At 46.3% G+C, this 10,663-nt stretch overlaps 1 protein-coding gene across 1 annotated transcript; it reads right to left on the bottom strand.

The window, feature by feature from the left end:
* Window positions 1-1,383: 1,383 nt before the first annotated feature.
* LOC142300552 (protein kinase C delta type-like) lies at window positions 1,384-9,677 on the bottom strand. Its single transcript, XM_075341899.1, has 10 exons — window positions 9,085-9,677; window positions 8,785-8,873; window positions 8,466-8,636; window positions 7,613-7,704; window positions 2,751-2,813; window positions 2,457-2,595; window positions 2,157-2,345; window positions 1,924-2,052; window positions 1,643-1,830; window positions 1,384-1,450 (listed from the first exon to the last, which is right to left on the bottom strand). The coding sequence occupies exons 1-10, from the start codon at window positions 9,572-9,574 to the stop codon at window positions 1,384-1,386; spliced, it is 1,617 nt and encodes a 538-aa protein (XP_075198014.1). The 5' UTR covers window positions 9,575-9,677.
* Between the last annotated feature and the right edge of the window lie 986 nt (window positions 9,678-10,663).

Here is a 10,663-nt window from a genome sequence, read left to right as displayed (position 1 = left end):
AGCTGCTTTACCTGTCTGATAGTAGTGCTGCGCATGCCTGTGCTCGCTGCTGTATAGCAATGGGTACATAGACGACATACCAAGATAGCGCTACTTTATTAACCCCTGGATGCTGCTACCTATACTAGCAACTGCTTCTAAATGGTTAGACTAGGATCTAATGCAATTGCGAAACTCTGATGAGAAACAAAGGCCCCAGGACTGCCATGGCTGTATTTTCGGCTGGGCTGAAGTCAGTGTCAAGAGATTATCCGCTTATTACTGTCAGGATCTAATGCCTTATTATACTAAGCAAATCCATCTGCACTTTATTGTATAGGATGGCAGCTCCACCGGACCGATCATCCTGCAGGAGACGGTGGTGGCCGATCCAGAGGTCCATACATGTACACTAATGGAAGAAGCTGAACAGAGGGCAGTAGCCAAAGCCATACACCTGGTAGCCAATGGAAGTGTCGCCTTTGGATTCGACGGGTGTATAGTATGGAAATCTGAGGAGTGAAGGTGGGTTTATACTGAGGTGTTACTCCCTGGCTGAGCTTGTATGAATAAACACAATAATAGGAGACATTTTTCAAAACTGTTGCCAAGAATAGTAACCGATAGTCAGGAGCTCAGCCGTGACGTGTACCTGCACTTTACACTTTTATCTATAATAATTGGGATTTCTGTACCTGTAACCACTTGAAACTATAATATTTATATCTTATTTCTTTTGCCCAAATGAAAATCCACCCTAAACAGCAGGAAAGCATTTCTTCCTTCCTTCACCCCTCCAAAAACAGATTAAAAATTGACCAAAAAGTTTGATGTAACCCAAAATTGTACTAATGAAAAGTGGATACATGTTATCACCACATTACATGCACCCTGTGCTCTTAAGGGGTGGGATGTAAAATACTTATCCACGAACATATAAAATAAATTGCTACTACTACTAGCACATGATGGTGAATGGTTTTGTTTATTGCTGGTAAATGTCCTTTTAGGTTCCTCTCTGCCACTAGTGATGTGAGCTCCACCGAGGGCAAAGGACTACAAGTTGCCATTGTTGTGTTTATCCATCGGTACTCAGGAGAGGAAAAACCCCCTGTGGGGGAAACCTCTAGGGAACCATGACCTAAGGATAAGTGCCCTTCCCTGGGGGCACGAGGCAACATGTCATCCAGAAATGCTGGTCCGCGGTCATATTAGTGACTCCTGGTAGGATTTTCATGGTCTCCAGCTTCTCCTTGTATTCAGACACTGCAGATGCAGCAATAACCCCTAACCCTGATTATGGCAGGGCAGAGGAGTGGATATGGCTACACTGCAGGTCACGGCCCTCAGGACACTCCTAGTGCTGGTGGAATAGGAACGGGTGAACAGCGGTTCTCAGGCTGTTCACTTCCAGGGTTTTATCCTCCTCCAGATCCTGTGGAAGGCGTCCTTCACAATAGTGCCAAATGTCCTGTCGGGAGAGATAATAGGTTAGAAAGAATCCTTATGTCGCAATAAGACACATGAATTGGGACTGTCCTAAAGGGATGTAAGCGGCAGTCAGTAAGAGGTTTCCACACTACACTCTGCTGACAGATTCATAGGAGAAGAAATGAGCCTCAAAAAGTCCCCCCCTATCCCCATCCCATTTACACTGACTCACCTCCGATGGGGTTTTACAGGCCTTCGATTAGATGTTATAGGTTTTGGTATTGATTCTATGACCTTCCATCCTTCATTGGCAAATGTGAATCCACAGAACAGGTTTTGACCTGTTTCGTCTATTGGTGTATTGTTAGCTTCAGTAAAGCACAGGACGTCTTTCATTGTATCAGATGTCATCACTGGTGGCTGCGGAAAGAAGATACAAGAGTGAGAGCGTTCATAAAGAAGAAACAACAGAAATGTACTACTGCCACCATCTTCTCTGGGTCATTTACTTACAGGGGGTAGCTGGAATGAAGGGCACGCTGTGGCTTCCTCTATATCTGTCCAGTTGATCTCCATAAAGAATGGATGATCTCTGATGTTCTCCACAAATTTCTGCCGACTTTCTGCTGACTTATCCAAGAGCTGGGAACATATAATGAAGATGATTATTGAGTCTCCAGTCATCTTCCATTGTGTATTTCATTACATATATTCGCTGTATTACTGAGATGTGTCTTTATACTCACCCCGTTAATGATGGCTTTGAGTTGGGGGTCCATTTCATTTGGGAAGACAGGATCATCATTGATTATTGCTTTAAGGGCCCTACCAATTTTCCCTCGATAGAATGGATGTCTGCCAGTAGCCATCATATATATCACCAGACCAGCAGAGAACCAGTCCACTGCCGTGTTGTAGGGCTTGTTTTGAAGAATCTGTAAAGACATGAAAAATACAATAAGAACATTGTCCAACCAGCAGAAGACATGGAGATGTCCAGCCTTGTATATCAGTGATCCCTCAGGGACATGTAGATGATTCCTCACCTCAGGAGCCATGTATAAACGAGTCCCGGCCCAACCTGAAGTCTTGGTATCGCCAAAGATGTTTATCACTGCAAGACCGAAATCAGCGATCTTCAAGTGACCGGTGCTGTCCAGTAAAATGTTGTCCGGTTTTATGTCTCTGGAAAGAGTTTAAAAAATACCATAATGCAATTATTATATTAGCCGGGCTGATAACGTTTTAGGGCCTGAGATGTCAAATGTCTACAGGGGGTATTAGGATGAGGGTATAAGAGTATATATACCAGGTCTACAGAGAAGACGTACTGCACCTACCTGTGTATGATGCCTCTGGAGTGGAGAAACTGCAGCCCACAGATCAGCTCAGCAGCAAGAAATCTAATGAGAAATAAAACAACAGAAAATGATCAACATCCATCATTTCATGAAACTAAACTGAGGCGAATAATGACGTAAAGCCATTTGAGCCTGACAACCATCATCTTCATGTAAAGACAGCCTGGACTGGGTGCCCCAAAGGGGTTCAAGGGACGGCAACATAACTAAGGAGGAAAAATATACCTCATAACAATGACTATACAAATTTGAGGTCACGGAAGCCCACAATGGGGTCTAACTGTGCCTAGCACTTACTCGATAGCAGGGGAGAAGAACTTCCGGCCCGCGGGCCATATGCGGCCCGTGGCGACTTTGTATGCGGCCCCCGGGCACATTCCCGGGGACCGCTGTGCTCTGGCGGCAGCCGCGCTTTTCCCGGCTGCTGGCCCTTTAAATCCCACTGCCTGATGACCTGAGAGTAGATGCTAGAATGTATGGGCTCTATCCAGATCCTGACTTCCAGGACCTGACTGCAGCCCATACATTCTAGGCTTAACCACGACCTGTGCTAGTGTTCTCTGGTGGGCGGGGTAAGCAGCACGCTGCGATAAAGTCACAGAAGAGCTGCAGTAGATTTACCAGCCTCCCGGACCTGTGTTGTGCTGTGTGTGTGACTCCTCCCCCACCCCAGAACTGTGAGTGCTCAACCCATCGCTGCTACCCCCGCTCAGTGCTGTGTACCCCCTAGGGCAGTGTGTACCCCCAGTGCTATGTACCCACTAGTACAGTGTGTACCCCCTAATGCTGTGTGAACCCCCAGTGCTGTGTACCCCCTAGTACAGCGTGTACCCCTTAATGCTGTGTGTACCCCCCAGTTCTGTAACCCCTAGTACAGTGTGTACCCCCTAATGCTGTGTACCCCCCAGTACTGTGTACCCCCTAGTACAGTGTGTACCCCCAGTGCTATGTACCCCCTAGTACACTGTGTACCGCCTCAGTGCTGTGTAACCCCTTCACTGCTGTCCATGCCTCCCTAGTGCTGTCTGTACCCCCTGGGTGATGTCTGTGCTCCCCCAGTGCTGTCCGCACCACCTAATGCTGTCCATGCTGCCACCAGTGCTGTCCATGCCACGGTCAGTGCTGTCTGTGCCCCCGTATGCTGTCCATGCTCCCCAGTGCTGTGTGCCACCCCTCAGTACTGTGTACCCTCCAGTGGTCTGTATTCACCACTGCTGTCTATGCCCCCCAGTCCGTGCCCTCCTGGTGATTTCTATGCTTCCCCAGTCCTGTCTGTGTCTCCCTAGTGATGCCACCTTGTGCTGTCCGTGCTGCTCCCTATTGCTGTCCGTGCTTCCTCCTAGTGCAGTCCGTGCTGCCTCCTAGTGCAGTCCGTGCTGCCTCCTAGTGCAGTCCGTGCTGCCTCCAAGTGCACTCCGTGCTGCCTCCGAGTGCAGGCCTTGCTGCCTCCGAGTGCAGGCCGTGCTGCCTCCGAGTGCAGGCCGTGCTGCCTCCGAGTGCAGTCCGTGCTGCCACCTAGTGCTGTCTGTGCTGCCACCTAGTACTGTCCGTGTTGCCAAGTGCTGTCCGTGCTGCCACCTAGTGCTGTCCGTGCTGCCACCTAGTGCTGTCTGTGCTGCCACCTAGTGCTGTCTGTGCTGCCAGCTAGTGCTGTCCGTGCTGCCACCTAGTGTTGTCATTGTCCCCAGTCGTGTCTGTGCCATCGCCAGGGCTGTCCATGCCCCCCTAGTGATGTATATGCCCCAGCCCCTCCTGTGATGTATACGCCTCAGCCCCTCCTGTGACATATATCCCCAGCCCCTCCTGTGATGTATACGCCTCAGCCCCTCCTGTGGCATATATCCCCAGCCCCTCCTGTGATGTATACGCCTCAGCCCCTCCTGTGACATATATCCCCAGCAGCTTTGAGAAACAAGATGATCAATATCATCGAACATCACAGCCGCACCAAAGAAGCAGCTCCAGCCATCACACTAGGGGTGAGTTAATTCATCGTTTGACCAAATATACCAGGGTACTTTTCAAGTTGATAATTTTGTGCGGCCCCCAAAGGTTAGTAGGAAATTCCAAATGGCCTCCGGCAGTAAAAAGGTTCCCCACCCCTGCTCTATAGCATATACCTAAAACAGGAGGACCAGAGTACTTAATTGTGCAAAGAATAACAAAGTTGAAATGGGACAGAGAGATGGTTAAATAGCCATAGGGTATGAATAGCCTAATACGGGCGTCACATGGGACAATATTTTGGGCGATATGTCGGCGGTGTCACGTCGTAAGTGATGCACATCCAGCATCGTTTGATATATCGTAGCGTGTGACAGCTACAAGCGACGGTGAACGAGGAAAAATACTCACCTTATCGTTGCTCGTTGACATGTTGCTCAGTTTCAAAAAGTCGTTTATTCTTCTCTGCGCCGCTTGTTCATCGTTCCCGAGGCAGCACACATCGCTCCGTATCACACTCCGGTAACGATGAACACAGCTTATCTGTGTCCGGCAATGCGGAAGGAAGGAGGTGGGCAGGATGTTTACGTCCCGGTCATCTCCGCCCCTCCACTTCTGTTGGGCGGCCGCTGTGTGACGTCGCTGTGACGCTGAACGTCCCTCCCACTTCAGTAAGTGGATGTTCGCTGCCCACAGCGAGGTCGTCCGGCAGATAAGTACGTGTGACGGGGGTTAAACGACTTTGTGAGCCACGGGCAACTAATTGCCTGTGGCGCACAAACGACGGGGGCGGGTGCGATCGCACGACATATCGCCCCGTGTGACGCCCGAATAAGCCAATGAAGGATGTATCCTATAGGCTGTATCATGCATAAGTATATCATGTATAAACATTAGCCAATGATGGATGTATCCTGTAGGCTTATATCATGCATGAGAACATCAAAGAAGTCATGAATTGTTGTATTATGCCATCACTGAAACAATAGTCACTGGTATGGGGGCTTATCTTTATGGGGATCCCCCTTTTCCTGGGACATGTAGTGCTTTTACATAAAGCACTGCCTGTCTTTCAGTGACTATTGTTATTGTCACATTTGTATTTTACTGACTATATCAGTTTATATTTCCAGGAAATATCCATTATAGCCTATTGGGTTTTTGCACAATTGTGATTTTTGGCATAATACAACAATTCATGACTTCTTTGATGTTCTCATGCATGATTTAATCCATCATTGGTAAATGTTTATACATGATATACTTATGCATGATACAGCCTATAGAATACATCCTTCATTGGCTTAGGCTATTCATATCCTATGGCTGTTTAGCCATCTCTCTGTCCTATTTCAAGGGTTATTTTCCCCATATTTATGGTGTTTTTAATGGTTATATATTATGGCCATTTTTTTTCTTTTGTGTGACTTGTATTTTTGTGCATCAATAAACTTTGTTATTCTTTGCATAACTAAAGAGGGATTAAGGTGTAGTGCATTTTATGCAGGGAAAAAGGGGACTTCAGGACAAATCAGGGTTGCCTTCCTTTCAGTTAGGGGGTGTCGTTGGATCCGCATTATAGTGGCAGAATGGGTGAGAAGTTCGTGTCTCATCTTTGGAGTGGGGCAGCGGTAGTGGCTGCTGGTCTGGGGTCTGGGGGGCTCTTAAGGTGCGTACAATTGGTTGGGCTCAGTTGGCTAGTTATGTATGGTATGGCAAACTTTGTGGCATATAGGTCGTTTGGTTTGTACCCCGAAGTCGGAGGTGTGTCCTGTTACTTTATGTATTTGGAACCCCCCCTTTTGGGGTGGGGGCGTTTTAGCACGTTGGTAAAATTAAATAATTCCCTTCAGGCCGGTGCTTGGCTTGATGGACAGCAGTTCAATGTTGCCAGGGAGGAGGGGAAACTTTAGTGTATGGTAATGGCCCTGAAGTGGGTATTTGAGGACTGGTGCTATCACGTAGGTTGGATGGACCACCGGATGTTTTGGTACTGCACATGGGTGAGATGTTCTTGGACCAGGGTGTCCAGGGACTTGATCCATGACATCAAGCTTGTCTGCCTTGGGCCCTTGTCTTCCCGCCCGGGTATTGTGCTCGTGTGGTCGGATATAGTGGCTCACTTGTTCTGGAGGTATGCACAGTTGGGTGACAGAGCACGTTTTTTAAAAAACTACCACAGGGGCGGAGCAGTGATGCGGCACTGGGTTTTGGAGTCTCTATCTGGTTAGTTGTGAGGTTCAATGGAGTTCATTTGAGCCCATTTGGTATTGCCATCGAGATATTGGCGTACTTGGGGGGCCATGGTGAAGGACCTGGTTGATCTTTGGTGGCGGGACTCGCACTTACAAGGTATCATACAAGCTCGCTGTGGCAGAAAGGAGGGGGGTATTTGAAGTCGGTGGATTGCACAAAAAGCGGAGGGTAACCCAGTGCAGGAACGGGTTACCCCTGGTGGTGCAATGGTATAGTTGGTTAAGGTGGGTCCCTGTTGTGCTGAGTCTCAGCAGAATATGTTAATTTGGGTCCCTGCTTGGCTGGGTTCCAGCGGGACATTGGTTGGGCCACACTCGGCTGGATGTCCTTGAGCCGGTGTGGTGCGGCTGAGGGCACGTGGTGGAGCTGGGGTTGCAATCATGTAGAACCGGACTCTTCACTTACCCCCCCCCTCCTTTGCTGGTAGTTTTATGGAGTTATTACTATGTTTATGGAAGATATGTTACTGATTGTTTGTTGTTAATAAACGGGGCTGTTGTGGCCTTTTACATTCAATGTCACACAGTCTTTGTGTCTTATTTTAGTTTACGAAATTGGAAAAGGTGTTTTTTTGGGCTAGTTTAGCAATGCAAAGCCGTCAGATAGTCTTATCTAAGTCATATATCCATGTTCTGTCTTACCTGGTGGCTGAAATGGGAAATGGGGCATTGGTTGACATGATGTCTAGAAGGTCTCCTCTGCTGAGATATTCCATGACGTAGAATAAGTAGTCCTGTGATAAAGCAGGGGAGATAATAGGTGTTACTGGTATAGTCTAGATATGGGGCACTGGTGGTAATGTTATAATACATGTAATACTATGGTAATGTCCTAGAAGAACATTGAATGGCCAAATGGCCAGGCATTCATAGAATATATAGAAGGCTCAGGGCTGTTAGATTGTGGGCCTTTTACATAGCTACATAGGTTGAAAAAAGACCTTGGTTCATGTAGTTCAAACTTCCTCCACCAATTATACATTTTGTAACTAAATCATTTATAAACGACAATGTTGTGTGCACTAAGGAAATCATCGAGTCCAGATATAAAAGTTGTGATAGTGTCAGCCATTGCTACCTCTTGTGGTTTGGCATTCCAGTGTGAATGCTCTAACTGTAAAGATCTTTTTCCTATTTAGCTGCCATAATCACCTTTCTTCCACTCACAGAGAGTGCCCCTAGTCCTTAGTATTGTCTTTGGAAGGAATAAGTCATATTCCAGTCTTTTGTATTCATACATATAAATGAAATCTCCTGTGAGAAGTCTTATTTTATAAGCTAAACAAATCCGACTTTTCCACCTCTCATCATATGGGAGTCGTCCATTCCTTGCAATAATCTAGTTGCTGCCTTTGAACAGACTCTAATTTCTGAACATCATTTTTAAAATGTGGAGCCCAAAAGTGAATCCCATATTCCAGATGTGGCCTTACAAGTGATATATATAGGGGTAACTATAGAGGGGTAAGTATAGCAGTACTTATGGAGGGATTACCTGGGACTGGAAGGTGGCAAAAGCCCGAGTAATGAATGGACTCTTCCTAGTCATCTCCAGGACCTGTCGTTCTATCAGGATCTTGTCTCTTGATATATTAAGTAGGAGCCTCTTCTTCACCATCTTCACTGCCACTTGTTGTTGGGAGGCCTTATGTGTGGCCAACATGACCTGGAGGATGCAAAGCATTAGAACTGGAGGAAAGGCCCGTCCTGCCATGAGACGTGACGAGAAGATGTGAAGCAGTCATGTTCCTAGGGTCATATTACTGCTCCACATCACACATGAGGAAGACGTCACCACAATTCCTAATACTTACTTTACCAAATCCGCCCTCTCCAAGGATTTTATGGAAGGTGAAGCTCTCCAGTCCAGTCACAATGATGGGAGATTCAGCCGGGGTTGTCCCTGATGGAGAGAGGAGAAATAAGATGTATTATTCCTGTATAATTCTAATGTGGCCTCCTATAGCAATTACAACATGGGGTAGAACAATATTAGAAGGTATCAAAGAGAAAAGGCACAAGAATCATAATAGGTGGGGTATTCTAAAGGTTCATAATCCCATCAATTACTACATTGGGGCTATTGGCTCTCGGGGTCTTATTTCTGTACTCACCTGACAGCTGCTCAGTGTCAGCTTTGGGGGACCCATTGGATCCATCATCAGCTTTGTCCCCCATCGCTTCTCCCCTTTTCCTCTTGCTCTCGATACTCTCTTGTATCGGGCTTCCAGGTCTTTTTGCAGCCTTGATAAGGCTTTGGTTGGTGCCATCTTTTTCATCCTCTGATGTTTCCGTTCTCCTTTTTTTTGGCACCTCATCTATGCTTTCTCCCTTTCTCTTCCTCAAACTCTCCATATTCAGCTCAGGTTCAGCTTTGGGGGAGACGCTGGATTCATCATCAGCTTTGTCCCCCATCGCTTGTCCCCTTTTCCTCTTGCTCTCGATACTCTGCTGTATCGGGCTTCCAGGTCTCTTTGGAGCCTTGAAAAGGCTTTGGTTCGTGCCATCTTTATCACCCTGTGATGTTTCTATTTTCCTTTTTTTTGGCACCTCTTCTATGCTCTCTCTCTTTCTCTTCCTTATACTCTCCATATTCAGCTCCATAGATGAAATTCTGGGCTGAGGAAGGTCCTGTCCACTCTGGAGCGCTCTCGGATGGCTCCTGGAACTACTCCTCTAACAGGCCTTCTATTATTCGGTATTATATTTTATATAACACTAAAATTTGCTAAGCTCAAGTAAAAATCGCCTTCACCCACTAAGTGATGAAAACAAATGGACGATATTCAGGCTGCAGCGACATTCTGATGACTGTTCTATGACATCACAAAGGGATCACATTCTATAGGTCACATGACATCACAAAGGGACCAAAGTCAAAGGTCAAGTGACATCACCGACAGACCAGTGACATCGTCTGTCACTACAGGTGAACTTGCAGTAGAATATCTGTGTCTGCCTCCAGCTTTTCCCTCTTTCCATAGAAGCATATGAGCACCAACTGTCATGTCCTAGCTCAGTAATGGCAAAATCTGTACACAATAGGACTCAAAGTCATCAAGGAGTTCTTGACAGAGTTTTGATGTTAAAATTCTTAAAATGTCACAAAAGTTTTATGTAACTTTTAGTTCCACAAATGTTTTGTGTTTTTTCCAAGTAGGATGAATGTGGACAGAGCTTGGGCAGAGCGGTGCATGATCACGGCTGCCCGACAAATTCATCAGAACTTACGTAAAAAAAGTGGCAATTTTGTTTTTGCTAGAAATGTACTCCAGTCACTGACTGGAATATATTCCTGGCAGCACACATAGCGGTCGTAAGGTACGGCAAATTCAATGAAAGGTGCACGCCTCTTATTGAATTTCCTGCATCTTGCTTCCGCGCACTGTGGGCCACTAAGTGTAAATTATATCTGTGAATTGAGAGTGAAAGATCAGTCCACGAGGAGAAGGAAGCAGGTATCTCTGAGATATATTACAAAGTTTCTTATCTTACTTGTACTACTGATTTATGAAAATAATAATAAATTAATAAATAAAATGATGGTGACTACTTAAGAAATGACAGTTGTGCTGCGATCCCAGTTATTTCATAGTGATTTCACATAGAGACCTATTACTTCTCTCTTCTGAGGGATGACAACAATTGAATGCAGCAGTGGCCGGCTCCCCATTCATACAGCTGATCAGCTGA

The sequence above is a fragment of the Anomaloglossus baeobatrachus genome, chromosome 1 (genome assembly GCF_048569485.1).
Source record: "Anomaloglossus baeobatrachus isolate aAnoBae1 chromosome 1, aAnoBae1.hap1, whole genome shotgun sequence".
Lineage (NCBI taxonomy): Eukaryota > Metazoa > Chordata > Amphibia > Anura > Aromobatidae > Anomaloglossus > Anomaloglossus baeobatrachus.
The sequence above is the reverse complement of the archived record's forward strand: the minus strand, read 5'-3'. Positions and strand labels throughout refer to the sequence as shown.